Below are 16,036 nucleotides of genomic sequence, written 5' to 3'. Positions count from 1 at the left end.
AGTCTTTCCCACCAGAGGGCTAAAGCCATGTGTTGTAAAACAATATGAAATAGTAGTCTGCCACTGAACGCCGGATGTAAAGCATCGGCTTTGATGAAGATAATTTTGTATTTTTAATTCTCTGAAGGGCGCCACCCTAATAATATGGAATTTGTAAAATAAATGTAGATATTTTTGATTGTTGATGAATCCCATCATTTTGTGTTTTCATCAGTTTTCAGAAGCAGAACAACTATAGGTTTTTTATTTTATCACAAAAATATAAAATGCATAAAAAACAAGGAAAAGAGTAAGAAAATGAGTATAGTCATAGGAAAAGTTAAAATTATAATATAGTATTTGTCAGTTAAAATAAAACTTTTTGTTTAAGTCATTTCTAACAATTCAAATTTCTCCGAAGCAATTCTAAAGTATAAATTAAGGTAGTATTGTTAAGTTGAAACACAATATTTTTAGTTTTGATGTCAACAATACAATTTAATTTTTCACAAAAACGATTGCTTCCATTGTTAAATTCAATGTCAACAATTCAAATTTTTCTGAGGCAACTCTTAACCTCGAAATATTACTTTTTTATGTACACATTTCTAAATGTCAGTATTCAACCACAAAACAACTTAAAGTCCTCAAATTTAACATGAAGTTGTAAAATGTAATGAAAGAGGGTCATAGCAATAATGAAAGTAGAAGTAAAGTTAGTACTGTAAAATTAAAACAATATTTTTAATCAATGAGCCAAGTTCTTCAAGAAGCAGTTATAGAAGTAGGTTGTTTATTTAAAACTTTTTATAGAATTTCTTTAAAAACACAATTATTAATTTGGGCATTTGGCGATACAACACTTATAGAATTGAGGGATTTGTTACGTCAAGCGCTCAGGTATCATAATTTTGATCTAGTTGCGCTTCTATGTCATTTTGATTTATGTTGCTAAGTTAACTTTCAAAAAATTCTATGGCTGGCAGCAGCGTTTTTATTTTTTAAGCTGTTTATTTTTATTTCTTTTAGAATTCGTTATTTTTTTAGCGAAATGTTTTTTAACCTAACAGAATTCTTTGCCGACTGATATATGAAGAAAATAAAGTAAATATTTAATTGTTGTGAAAAGAATCTTATTTAGTTGTACGAAGTACTTCAGCCAAAATTTGGGAGCCACGTAAGAGAATTATATATATTGGATCAGAAACACATCATTAAAAGGCAGAATGCTTTGATGTTTTCAAAACGTAAACAAAACAAAGCAAACGTTGCCACCGGCGGAAAAGAAATACAGCCAAAATTCGGGAGCCACGTAAGATAATTATATATAATAGATTAATATCGAACTGATATTCATTAGCAAAAAGCAAACGATTTTAAATGAAGAGTGAACCACAGCTGCCACAGATTTTTAATTATCGTCGTTTTTTTTAAAAAAAAGTGAAAACGATTATACATGTTATAGCTTTTTAAAAGCTTTGTTCTACTTTCAGTAAATGTTAATTGTTTGCTGGTGATTTTTGATGTTACTTAGTAGTAATATATTATTTGGTGAAAAAGGATGAACAACTGAATACGCTATGCCACATATTTGCAAATAATGGTCTTTTTTTAACATTGTTTGTATGATTATATAAACAAAGTTACATAAACATTTGATTATCTGATAACTGTAGTGACGACGATGTCAACAAAAATGGATTATTTCAAAAAAGTGATAACTTTTGATGAATATTGTATTAGAACTCGAAGAACCTTTTATGGTTTGGTTATAGTCATTGCGTTTTTTTTCTGTCGAAAAGTGCTGAATATTCCAAGTTTGTGATTTTAAGAAGTTTCGTGCTTTCATCCCAACTTTGTACAGAAAGTATAAAATAATATAAAAGGGGTGAGTCCTACTTATTTTGTTTTCCCGCAGACGAATTCTAAAATTAGAGAATAAATTAACATTTGTGATTTAATATAAATTAGAATACATTACTGGTTTAAGATTGATGATTGAAGAAAACTGATATGTTTTGAGTTCAATTTCGTTATTTAATTTCGAATTATCTAGTGGATTTTATTTTTTTGTTTAAAAGTTCATTTTTATTTCATTTAAATTCATTTTGTTCCATTTTCAAATAATTTTTCGGTATTTATTTTTGATTGTCAAGTCATTATTTTATTTTTATTACATATTTTAAAAATCAACAATATTTCTTTATGGAATTCATTTCTTTATGGAATTAAGATTGATTATTTTTGTAAAGTAATTAATTTTTCTGAAAATTTTCTTTTCAATATTTTAGACTTTTTTTGTCATTAAATACATAAATTTTTGAACAGTAGAGATATTAAGACATTTTAAGCTATATTTAAATTTAAAATCCAAAGTTTTTAATGTGAAATGTATACTGAAATCTTTCAAAATTGTTTTAACATCTAAATTTACAATTCTCACTATACACAATTATTCATTTAATACTTTTATAAATAAATAAATATTTCACATTATCATTACTGATTTTTCAAAATGAATTATGCTTATTAGTATGTAGTTATTAAAATCTACGACTTACAGACATGATTTTTAAATATTGTAAGCCTATTTGTATCTGTAAACACAAATGTTTGAAATTTTGCATTTGTTTAACAGCTTCTTTTTTTTAAAAAAATTCTAATACTCTAAGATTTGTTGGAAAAAGTTATCTGCTTAAATACATATTTTCTCCAATATATATTTTCGCATCACTGTTCAGCAAATTTCCAGAGCAACCAAGAAACAACCTAAGATGCACGCAATTAAAGATCAAGGGAAAGAAAAGTTTTATGTTCATTTTTCACAAAAATGACGATTGGGTATTTTGAGTAATACTAAGTTTTCACAAATCTATAACGTTGAAAATTGATTCGTTCCAAGAGTTTTTAATTTTTAAGACATGCCGTGCCGGGAGCCTTGAATCAGCTTTCATTGGACATAAATCTTTCGTACTCTCTTCAATTAGCTTTGATTTACATAAAGCAACTTCACACAACTCTGGAATGAATTTTTTTTTATTAGTGGCATAGTAGTGAAGATAAAATAAGCACATAAACTTTTGCAGCAACTCAAGAATATTATCTTCTTAGGAGTGGAGAATAAACAAATTTTCCAATCACTTCACAGAGTTCAAAAATTGAGATAAGACTGAATCCTAACCACAAACCTAAGTATCCTCCTATATAGCCAAAGAGTTCAACAGTCTAAAAAAGAACACATAGGTAATTTTAAACATGGGTAATGCATTGTTCGAATTCATGTGATGACAATAATGAAGGCATATAAATGGTACGAATATTAGTACTAATGAAGTATCGCTGAAAATGTTGAGGTTAAAAGACATCAAAAACTGTTTGATCCGTACAGTTTGTCTAAAGTAAGAACTCCCCTAGTCATTCGTCTGGAACCATGGCGATGACTATGGCAACGAGGTATAACCATTTCAAGTAAGGGTGTGGGGTTTTGAACCAGGGCGGTGAGAGAATGGGAAACTTTTTTTCCCGGTCTATTGTGTTAGCCTTAGAGTAAAGAAAAGCTACCCTTCCTGAAATGCGCTATTCTGTTTCCATAGCAACAGACAGCATCAGACTTTGTACCGGGGGGTGGAGCTCTTACCGTAGACTAACTATTGATAGATGCCGAAAGGCGGTTATCATAAATACTTCGCAGTTTTGTTTGGTAGTCATACAGGTTTTGAAGTTTTTCATCTCACTATAGTCTTTAAGTAGAACACGGTTACGTGATTTCCCCACTCTTTTCCACTTTTTTCACTCTGTTACTGTGGTTTCGGGTAAATCTCACTTTTTCTCCATCTCCAGATTATTCCGACTTCTTACTGAATGGGGAAAAAGCAAGGTTTGGCGAAACAATGGGAAAGGAGTGGGGAAAAGTGTGGAAAGTGGAAAAATTGCATAATCTTGAGGAGCTTATTCCATTTACAAAATGTAGAATAGTTGGACTAAGTTCGCGACAGCGTTTTTGTTTCTTCCTTGCTCAAATAGTAATTTGAAGCCCCTGAAGTATATAAACAACCTTTGGCAGAGAGAATATATTATTATTAGTATATATTAAAAGTATATATTATTAGGTAGTAATTACGTAATACTTTAGTTGAGGTAAAATGGGGATGCGAATTAATTTCTTTTTGAATATTTATCTAAAACATTGTTTTAAAATTTAGTTTCTTATATTGATATAGCAATGAGTTTTTTAAGTATTTTACATTGGTATTTTAACATTTTTAATCCTTTGTTTTGAGTGATTTTACTTCTCCTTTTACCCTACATTTGTGGGAAAAAAAGGTAATAATAAACACCTTGTCATTATATTTTTCCCACATATAAGTACTAAAAAATAAAAATAATATTTTAAATTATTCCTAAATCTTGATAATTTTTATTATCAATTTATTTAAAGTTCTAAATTTATGTAAAGTTTGTTCACATTAAGTTTGTTCTCACAGTTCTATCCAGTTTCGCTTTTATTAGTAATTAAAAAAAAGAATGAACCGGGATAGCCTGCTTGGTAAGACGTTGGGCTGAAGTTTGTGAGAACGTGAGTTCGAATATCGCCGGCTGAAGAACACCCATGTATTAAATGGTGACTGGTGCACGTTAGATTTGTCCGGGTCACAAAGTCCTTCAAGTTCCCATCAAAAATCAATACCTATGCACCCTCCACTTCCGTCAAACGTACTTCTTAAAAATCAGCTTGATTTACAAAGCAGGTTGCTGAATCAGCAAGTGGCATAAGTAATAACATCAGAATTGAGTATTTTAATAGACTGAAACGATTCGAAAATTAAGTGAAATGTTCTTTGAAATCTTTTATGTTTTCCTTTCCTGGTAAAAACTCCAAATTATCAAATTTTTTCCCTAACTTAAAATTTTATTTTAAATTAAAAATTTTTTCAAATGGATTTTTTAAACAAAGTTTCGACCCATTTATGTCCTTTAGTAACATTCCCTGAAACAACATTTGAAATACTCCTGATTTTATTTCCTAGCTTTTTTCTTAAACATCATTTTCTAAAATGAAATCTGTTTAATTTTACACATCTAAACACTTTATTATTAAACATACATATAAAAAACAGTTCAATGCAATAAGTATAACTATAAAATCTTTCATTATAACATTTAGGGAAAATAACAAACCTGAAATTGTGGTTTATAGATCTGACGTCGCAACCGAAATCTTCCAAACGAAAATGATACTTTTATACCCTGATGTCTGCAAAAAATTATAGAATAGTGTATCAACCCAGGAAAGTAAAAAGCATAGAACAGGTTCTATATCATGCAATGTGTTCTGTAATGATTGCCCTTATTCTATATTTTTATGATCTTTGTAAAAAATTGATGTTAAAAATGGGGAAGGTAACAATTTAATTTACAGTAAGATGTAAATAAAACCGTAATTAAACTTTGACGAATCAAATGGATAAATTGCTTCAGTTTAGCTTTAATTCAAAACAGAATACTTTTAACAAATCAAGTTGTTAATGTGGTAAAACACTCAAAAAAATAACTAGGTCTAAATAAAACAAATCTGTAACCTAAGGAAACCAAATAAGTCCAAATGAAACAAATCTGTTTAAAAAAAACAAATAAATTCATATAAAGCAAATCAGTATCCAAATGAAACCAAATATGTTCAAATAAATAAATCATGTATCCAAATAAAACCATATCAATTCAAATAAAATAAATTTATTTCCAAATAAATTCAAATAAAGCAAAGTATGTATTTAAATAAAACCAAAACAAATTCAAATAAAGCAAATCTGTAACCAAATAAATCCAAATAAAAGATATCTGTATCCAAATAAGGCAAATTTGTATCCATAAAAAACCAAATAGTTCAAATAAAACAATCATATATCCAAATAAAACCAAATATATTCAAATAAAACAAATCTGTATCCAAATAAAACCGAATAAATTTAAATAAAACAAATCTGTATCCAAATAAACCCAAATAATTCAAAATAAAACAAATATAGTCCTAATGAGACCAAATAACGAGAAATTCTGTATCCAAATAAATTCAAGTAAAGAAAATTTGTATCCAAATAAAACCATGTAACTAAAAATAAAACAAATCTGTATGAAGCAGAATAATATGAAATCAATTTCGAATTCTTTTCTCAAGAGGATGGTATATCACTGTGAAGACTTTTTCCTCTTTCGCTAACATAACTAATTTAGAACGTAACATAACTAATTTAGAACGTATGTTTAAGTAAAACCAGAAAATAATAATGAATCTATCAAAGGATGAAATTGTTTTTCCGAAATGCAAACATGCATATTGCTTTTCCACTGCATGATTTTGGTTGGCATAATTTGTTTGCAATCTGATATTTTGAAAAAAAAATAGCTTTTAAAACTTTGTTTCCTTTTCTTGATTTACCTAAAATAATCCCAGATAGCAAAATAAGGTTTATTTTAACTTAACAAAAATCTTTTAATGTAAACCTAAAACGGTTTTTTATGCGATTTACGTGTAAGCCTTCTAATCTTAAAGCGAGAGTTCTGTGACAATCAGTTCTATTCTACGCACATTACCCTTATCCGAAATCTTGGAAAACAATCCTCTATATAAAACCCTTAAATCAATTTTGTCTTGGGGTTTTTAAGAGTGAAAAAAAAAGTCCTTGAATAAAGCTAGTCTTAAGGTGAAAATAATCTTAAATCTATGTAATTATAAGTTTTCTTTTCGCAACGTCTTGTATGCTCAGCTAAAATACACCTTGTCATGAAATTTTAATGGACAATGCAATTTGATCCTATCGCTAACATGGCGTCAGCTAAAACGTTATTTATGAACCAAAGTGATCATTTTACCTAGGTGACAATAATTAAAAAAAAAAAAAATCTTTAAACATAATTTTCAACAATTTTCGGATGAAAGGTTTAAAACTGCAATATTTTTGTTTCATTAAAAAAAGGTTTCTAGTGCAAATAGTTTCGTGACAATATAAAGAAAATTCATACACAAGGTTGTCGTAAGGTTACATGCTTTCTGGAAATTTATTTGTTTACTTTAAATTTACGAAAAACTAAATTTGCCATGAAGGCTTTTTTGCTGCGAATGTACCCTTCTCTGAAGTCGTTTTCACCAGAAAACTACTTTGTGGTGTGAGTTTTTAGAAGAATATGAGAAATAGCTTGATTTAGAAAGTTCGAGAAACTTCATATACACTGTAAAAAATCTCTACATTATGTTTATCCAATACTTGGTGCAAAGTTTGCTAATTGCACCATAAATAGGATAAATCAAAAATTATTTTATCTAGGTTGCACCATAAATTGGAAAATATGATCAAGAAATGCGTTTATGGGGCAATCGATTGCACCAAACTTTCGTACTATGACAGGCACGTGACCGATGACTTATTTTGTAGTTGTTGACAAGATGGACGATTTTGTTGTTGAATCTTGATATCATCTCATGCAAGTTGTCTTTAAAATTGTCAATTTCTTTTGAATGTAAGTAAACTTTTCTTAATTATTTGCATTAATTACAGTTCAGTTCTTTAATATCAACTTTAAAAATTTTGTTGCCTGTTCTGAAAGTGTTAGCTTCAAATTTCTTATAGGAAACTGTTTCGTTGTATGAATAATTAAATATTTTAAAATCTATATTAGCTCTTTTTCAGTAAATAAGGAGATATAACGATTTTATGTGCACAGAAAGTGCATTTACAGTTTATTTGGCTAAAGGAGCATAGCTTTCCGCCAAATTTACTGCCGGTGAAAATTTTCTAGGTTCGTGTTTTTATTTCATTCTACCGAACAAAAAAATTCGTATGTGCTTTCTGTTATGATTAAAACTTTTTATCAATATCTAAGCCTTTGTTTTGATTTTCATGTTCTATTTTACTCATTTTCGTTTGTAATGTCACATAATTACACGAATTTTGGTCTATACATTCTAAAGTGCTTCTGTTGTAAAATTTTCAATGCGAATTATTCACCTCAAATTAATACTAACCGTTGTCATGGAAACTAGATTTCTCTTTACGTTCGTTGAGCGCACGAGGTAGGAGAAAAACATAGTGGGTAATATTGGCGTTAAAGAAAACAAAGCGATATTTGTTTTTTAATTCGTCAAGAATACCTAACTGAAATTTAGAACAATACACCGACAAGACTAAGATTTATTTTAGAACATTTAGAAATAAGCTGATTTCTTATTATAATTTTTTCTTAAAATATATTTTATTATTAATATTTTTTAACTAAGCGAAAAATTTTTCAATGAAACAAAGTACTGTATTTAAAAACATAATAAATATATTTTACTTATTAAATACAAATAAAAAAATACTTTGATGCTCATAGACACTCTGCTTTAGATACTTATTTTTCTATGTTTTTTTTTATTTTTACTTGTTTTTTTTATTTTTTTGTAGCTTTATGTACATTAATTTAGCCCACATTTGTGTTTTGTGGCTGAGGGGAAGGATAATATAACCATGAAATTGATCGTTTTCATTGATCCTCAAAAACGTCATACGTATTCTTTATAATATTTACAGTTGTTTTTGTTTTTTTAAATAATTTTTTTCGAAAAGTTTCATTTTAATTATAAAAGTGAAATTTTTTTATTCTGAAATATATGTGCTTCTATTATCTAAAGACCTTTAGTTAAAAAGGCAATCCTCACAAACAGTATACATGTGGAGTTTTAATACTACGCATGAATACTGCTTGGGTGTTAATCAGCAGCCAGATTCCACCCTCTTAGACTCAACACGAACTCTTTTATCTATACAAGTGATGATCAATTTGTTCATTTATTATTTTAACTGTTAACAGTTCCTTCAGCAAATTTTTTACTGTGCCGCTCTGCATAAAATTCAATTCACAATTTCTCAAGTGGAGAAATTCTATTTCGGTGCTTTAGCGCATTTTAACAAAAATCATAACAATAATAATTTAAAATATCAATATCTTTCTTTCCTTTCCGGGATCTTTTTGGGTGAAAGGAGGCTTAAGATAAAAATCCCCCCCCCCCTGTATAAATAGTTGGTCTCGAAATTTTTGTTTTTTAAGGTAGGGAAATGTTTTAAAATTTTTTTACATGAGAACTACAATTTCTCAATTTTCTTTATATTGTATTTTAAAAATAGTAATTAAAATATGACTTTCTATGTTTTAAAAAAGTAAGGATTCAAATTTTGTTTCTTCTGTACATTTTATTAGCATAAATTACATTATTTTTAATCTTCTTTCATTAGCACAAAGGTACCAACAACTTCGATGATTTTAATTGAGAAAGAGACACAGGAAAAAATATTGTTATACCCAGTGCCGAACCTATTGATAAAAATATTTATTCTGCCAAAATCACCCGAATTCCAGAAGGTTATAAACAGTTTTTTCAAACTTGAAAAGTGCTAGTTTCAAGAACAGCTTGCAAACAAGGAATGTGTATAGTTTCAAGTTTTGAGAATAAAGAACATGTGTTTGGAAAAACAATTATTCTTTTGTAAATAGGCTCCAAAATTTTATTTGTATGTAATCTTTTTAAATCTTGTTGTGTTTTTTACAATCAAGTAAAAAATGTGATATAGTTAAAGTAATAGTACCAGAAAATCTATAATAATGAATATGCAATAAAAATATTGTTTTTTCTCAAATACTCACCATCATTTACTAATTTATAAAAAAAAATTACAGTATTTTTTTCCAAACTGTGGGAAATTTTACTCTTTTTATCAAGTAGTAAATTATGCTTGTAAAAAAGTAATTTAGCTATATTGTAAATTTTAATTCAGATGAGGCAGAATATATCAAGAAATTTAGTATCTTATTAAAATATAGAAAATTATTTTCAGATGATCCCAAATTTCAAAACTCTAAGCATTGAGGCATAACATAATTTTTATTTTAAATTACTGTAAATTTAAAATAAGTTTGAATTGAATGCACTATCTTAGTAACAAAAACATACTATCTATCATATTTTTGAGTGAATATTTTGTATTTTTTTTAATGAATGCTGTCATATGCATAAAAAGTATAATATATTTAAATTTTAAGATTTTGCTTGAAAATTATTACACTCTGTCTATGTATACAAATATCAAAGTGATTGTATGTGAATAAATTATGTTTAAATATTGATCTGTATATTTTTTGTTAATATTTCCAAGTTATTTCATTATTTTTACATTTCTTAATTTACTTCAAATTTAATATTTCCATACGCCAATGTAATTAATATTGAAATGTTTCCTTAATTAGAGATTGGGGGTTGACCAATACAATATTCGTCTACTTTTTTATATAAATTTTTACTTGTGAAAGTAATATTTTCATTTTCAAATAATAAAATAATTTCAAAATACATAGTAATAAGAATTTGATTCAGCCTAAAATTAAAATTCTTTTTATTTTCTCTTTAAAACACTAGCGGTATTAACTCTATAGCGTCTGTTCGTGCTTTAAATGAAATGTAAAAAACTATTCAAATTTTACATATATCAATTTGAAGAAAGAAAAAGTTTTTATATGAACGAAAATATTTTTAAAGCGCCAAAAAGCAGATAAAGTTAGCATCATTAATAAATATTTATAAAAAAAAAGAGAAGATAATTTAAATCAAATTATAATTTAATTATTAAAATATATTAAAATTCAAAAAGCTATTTTTATTTTAGATGTATTATTTAATATATATATATATATATATATATATATATATATATATATATATATATATATATATATATATACTACATAACACATCTAAAATAAAAATAGTTTTATTAATTTTTATAGATTTAAATAATTTAATTATAATTTGATTTAAATTACATTCACTTCTTTTAATAAATATTTATTAATGATGCTAACTTTATCTGCTTTTTTGCGCTTTAAAAATACCAAATCATGGTGCAACCTTCCTCCATTTTTAGTTCCCTTCAAAACACTTATTTTTGGTGCAACTTTTCGCCGCTTTTAGGCTCTTTTAAAATTCCGATTTTTGGTGCAACCTTCTCTCGTTGTTTGGAACTAGTGAAAGCAGCAATATATAGTAAAACTGAGCACGACTTTATGTAGCCAGCAAATGAATACCAATGTTTGGTGCAGCATAGCTCGAAATTTTTTACAGTGTAGAATGGTCAAAAATATTATTTTAGCAGCAGATTTTGTCTAAAGCTTTGTCACTCCCAATTAATACAAACAAGCAATGTACTTCACAGCATAAATTGGTTTTATCCCCGTTCAATAAATAGTGTTTTAAGAAGTAGTAACCCAAGAAAGAATAATTAAGACACATAGCAAATACGAGTTCACGTTCTGGATCTCAATCTTATGATGGCTCGAGTGGATGACCTCAAATATGCTAATTAAGAAGTGCAGATGATATTTTAAGTTACGCAATCAGACACAGAAATGTACTTCCTCTGAATAAAGATACTTTTTTTCGATGGATTCGGATTTCTGACCCCTGAAACATAGGGGTGACCACAATTTGGGAAATATGACCCCCATAGTTTGATCGGGTGAGCGGTCCAAAGTTTGGTAATTGTAATTTTACTTTTGCCTACTTCGCTGTATCTCGCGAACTTTTGAAGTGATTTGAAATTTTTTTACACACAATCATAAAATTCGTTTATCCAAAGATAACGCCAATGTAAAAAATAACTTTTAGTAAATATTTATTATTTTTTATTATTTTATTTAATAATGGTCGAAAAAGACATTGAATCGTAAAATATGAATTTGTTTTCATCATTTTAAAGAATATAATTTCGCATGAAAAATTACAAAACTGGAGCAAAATCGCTTTTTTTTGGAGCACTGCACTTATTAAACATGTAGTTCTATTATATTCACCTCACATATTTTCTATTTTATTCAATACATGCAGTCTCTTCTGCACTCATTACATGTTGTCCCTACAAGCAGTTTAAGGCATTTATTACTCCCAATTTTTATTGCATTCACCACATACCATTTTTATTGTATTCAATACCACAGTCTAATGCATTCATCCCATACATTTTTTATTGCGTCATAACATGCAGTTTATTTAATTTATTACCTGCAACTTATATTGCATTCAATACATGCAGTTTCTGATCAATTTATTGCATTCACAACAGGCAGCCTAATGCATTTATTGCATGCAATTTTTCTTGCATTAATCATATGCAATATTTATTGCATTCACCACATGCAATGTTTATAGCACGCAGCACATGCAGCATAATGTATTCAATACATACATACATTCACTACATGCTAATCTATATATTGCATACAATTTTTATTGCACTAACCGCTTGAGCGTTTTTATATTCGCCACGTGCAGTTTTTATTGCAAGTGTCAACACAAAAAAAAATTCTTAGTTCATGTTAAATGGTCTTACTTGCAAGACTCTACCGATCCATGAACGTAGGGTTGATCTTGCTTTTCATTCAATATTCCAAGAAATGGACACTAAAAAGAATGAAGAAAATAATTCCTATAGAGAGATAAATGCTCGAAATTTTGAATTAGAATTGTGGTCAACTAACAATCTAAGCTAGATCGAATTCGGCTCTCGGCTAGCATGAACAAGAGTGCTGGCGTGAAATATTCTCAGTAGTCATGGATTAGAACCCCTTTGCAACCGGGTTAACCATTGGAACTCTTCGTGATTTTTCTCTCCAAGTAACGCGAATAGAATGCAATTAATCTTAAGTCCTCTACAAATGTAAATCTGAACTAAAACTTGATGTAGGAGTTCCTTTGTCTTCTGGGTTGGGCTCAAAATTGCAAGAATTAAATGATGAATACTGATAGATATAAACCAGAAACGGCTCGGCTGTTCAACGCCGGTTATAAAATTAAAGTTGAAATAAATTAGCGATAATAACTTTGTTGCCAATAGTTTTTAAATTAATACTAGAATATTTTTTAAGAAACCGGGGTAGCCTGGTGTAAGACATTGGACTCGTTTTCGTGAGAACAGGAGTTTGAATCACCAGCCGGAAAAACCCCGTGTGTTAGATAGTGACTGGTGCACGTTAAATCTGTCGAGTCGTAAAGTCCTCCAGTCGGAGTAGGATAGCCTTGTTGGTAGGATGTTGGACTCGTGTTCATGAGAACGTAAGTTCGAATCCAGCCGACAGAAAAATCCATGTGTATTAAAAGCAGACTGGTGCATGTTATAATCTGTCGGGTCACAAAGTCCTCCAAGTCTCCATAACAAATTAGAATCTCTAGGGGTACTGAATTGGAGATCAATCGCTTTTTGTTTCAGGTCAAAATTACGATCTGTGAATGAATGAATGGATGTATTATTGGGTCCCCATAAACGGTCTATGATGTGTGTGTGGCTGAAATTGTATTCTTGGCCATAAATGGAGCCACTGTAAAACAAGAAACACCCCCTTAGCTATAATTTCGCTTAGTTTACGAAGCAGATTTGCTGGCATGGCAAGTAGGCAATCGAAACAACCACAATATTTTCTAAATGAACCTACTACCCTGTATTAGTTTCAGGAAGTTGACACCATACCAGAAAGGAAGCAGAATTTGGGTTCGAATTCTGCTTCGAACATGGATGTCATCTCTCTCTGTTCTTCTTACGTTGTTGAGGTGACGTTGATCCACCACAATGGGGCTCGCGAAAAAAAGTGATCAACAATACAGCCCGATAAGTACCACGAAGTCATATGTTGCCAAAAGTGGTGGGCACAGGAAAAAAACATTTTTTTTAAAGTAAAATATTTAAAAAAGAAACCGTAGTTTTTTTATAAGACGAAGCAAACTAAGATGAATAATACGAGAGTTGCTATTTATATTTTTGGCCTAATAATGAAAAAACAAATATGTAGGATCGAAATTGGTTTTATTGATTTTCAAAATATTCTCCATGATGATCAATACACTTTTGCATGCGTTTGAACCAATTTTCAAAGCACTTTTTCCAGTCCGATTGAGGTAACTCCAAAACATGCGTTTTGAAAGCATCAACCGCTTCTTCGGGGGTCGAAAATCGTTGTCCACGTAATTTATTTTTGATGTGTGGGAATAAGAAGAAGTTGTTGGGTGCCAAATCAGGGCTGTATGGTGGATGACCCATTAGTTCGATCTTTCGCTCCGTCAGAAATGCCTTTGTTTGAGTCGATGTGTGAGAGCTCGCATTGTCATGATGAAGAATGATTCGCCTGTTCTTCTGCTTTTTTCGAATTTCTCCGATGACTTCTGGCAAACAAATGGTCGTGTACCATTCAGAATTGACCGTCCTGCGTTGCTCTAACACCACTGTTGCCACATGACCGTTAATGCCGAAGAAACAGGCAATCATTTGTTTCGATGTGCTTCTTCCTCGAACAACTTTTGTTGGTTTTGCCTCGTCTTGGAAGACCCATACAGTTGATTGCTGTTTTGTTTCCAGCTCATATGCATAGATCCATGATTCGTCACCTGTGTAGATGTTGTACACAGCCTTTGATGTACCTTGAACGTATTTTTCCAACATTTCCTTGCACCAATCGACACGAGCCTTTTTTGAGCGTTTGTCAGATTATGCGGGATCCAACACGAACAAATTTTTTTTACGCTTAAATGTTCATGCAATATTTTATTGAGGCTAATCATACTAATGTCCAAAGACGCTTCTATCTCACGGTATGTCACATGACGATCTTGCTGTATCTGTTCACGCACAGCATCGATCTTTTCTGGCACAACAACGGATTTTGGACGACCTGAACGGGATTCGTCCTGGATCGAACATCGACCATGATTAAATTCGTTATACAAATTTTTTACAGTGCTGTAGGATGGCGCTTTATTGCTGAATAAAGAATTAAATTCATCGAAGCACTCTAGTCTTGACAATCCACGTCGAAAGTTCTGAAAAATAATGGCACGAAAATGTTCACAATTCAATTCCATTTTTTGAAAGAGAAGAACTTTTCAATTTACTGTCAACAATACAAATGAAGCTATAATGGTAAATCGTCTGCTGAATTTATGTTTAAAAATATCAAACTTTTGATTAAAATCGTCGTCGGTCGCCTAGCAACACTTACTGCTGCCAAGGCCAGAAATATAAATAGCAACCCTCGAGGATTTAACTAAGTTCTCTTTTTTTTTAATTTAGGCATGTTTTTTTTCGAAATAAAATTATTTTTAACTGAATATTGCGCCGAAATTATTTTGCAAAAACGCTAAAAAAATACCATTTATGTTTAAATGCCTGATTGCGAAAATACTAATTTTCGTACTTTTTCTAAAGAAAAGGGCAAATAAATTGAGCTGGCTTTTAAAAAAAAGTTCTTTTTAATTTCAAAAACATACATTTTTCTTTTACATGCAGATTAAACTTACGAATTTGAGAACGAACTTTTACAGTATTTTTACCCTCTTTCTCTGAACCTGATGTTGTTTTTTTTTAGAAATGCTTATATATAGATAAAAGCCAATTAACACAATAAATTAAAAAAATGTATTAGAAACTTACTATGTCTGATCGCATTTCCTCTTTAGTGGCATGTCGTTCTTCTCGATATTCAACCTCATATTTTTGCTCTCTTGAAAAAATAAAAAAATAAATTATGTATATATATATATATATATATATATATATATATATATATATCTTCTCATGGGTGAAGCGTTGACCATTGTTTTAAATTTGACTACACTCAATACTATTTTTTCAAACTTCTTAAATAAAATATTAAAGATGTTTTCTAGCTTATAACTTTATTTGATCTTAAAAACTTGCAAGTACTTTACTATTTAATTATGTTTTATTCGCTCTGTCAGATGAATTCAATGACTAACGTTACCGTCGTAGCGTGGTGGGACTACGTCACAAAATTTGCATTTCTAAAGTTATCTGAAATCAGGCTTTTATTTTGTTTTGGTAGTGATTTTTTTAAACGTGTTTAACTGGTTCAAATTTGTTTATAAGAAACACAAAATAACACCTTTATTGACACCAACTCTTAATTAATTTTGGCAATATGTATTAACTAAATTTAAAAAAAGCACGTTTATGCACTCAAAGGCTAA

General features: G+C 29.5%; 1 protein-coding gene across 1 annotated transcript in view; it reads right to left on the bottom strand.

The window, feature by feature from the left end:
- Window positions 1-2,997: 2,997 nt before the first annotated feature.
- The window catches only part of LOC139426032 (degenerin unc-8-like), a 44,387-nt gene continuing 31,348 nt past the window's right edge, over window positions 2,998-16,036 (bottom strand). Inside the window, exons 8-11 of the mRNA XM_087168691.1 lie at window positions 15,480-15,549; window positions 12,393-12,463; window positions 5,158-5,233; window positions 2,998-3,204 (exon numbers count right to left, since the gene is read on the bottom strand). Coding sequence (XP_087024817.1) covers window positions 3,079-3,204; window positions 5,158-5,233; window positions 12,393-12,463; window positions 15,480-15,549 — 343 coding nt within the window. The 3' untranslated portion in view covers window positions 2,998-3,078. The remainder of the gene's footprint in view (window positions 3,205-5,157; window positions 5,234-12,392; window positions 12,464-15,479; window positions 15,550-16,036) is intronic.

The sequence above is a fragment of the Parasteatoda tepidariorum genome, chromosome 7 (genome assembly GCF_982258835.1).
Source record: "Parasteatoda tepidariorum strain Cologne lab strain chromosome 7, Ptep-v5.0, whole genome shotgun sequence".
In the NCBI taxonomy this organism is placed as follows: domain Eukaryota; kingdom Metazoa; phylum Arthropoda; class Arachnida; order Araneae; family Theridiidae; genus Parasteatoda; species Parasteatoda tepidariorum.
This window is presented reverse-complemented; position numbering and strand designations above follow the sequence as displayed.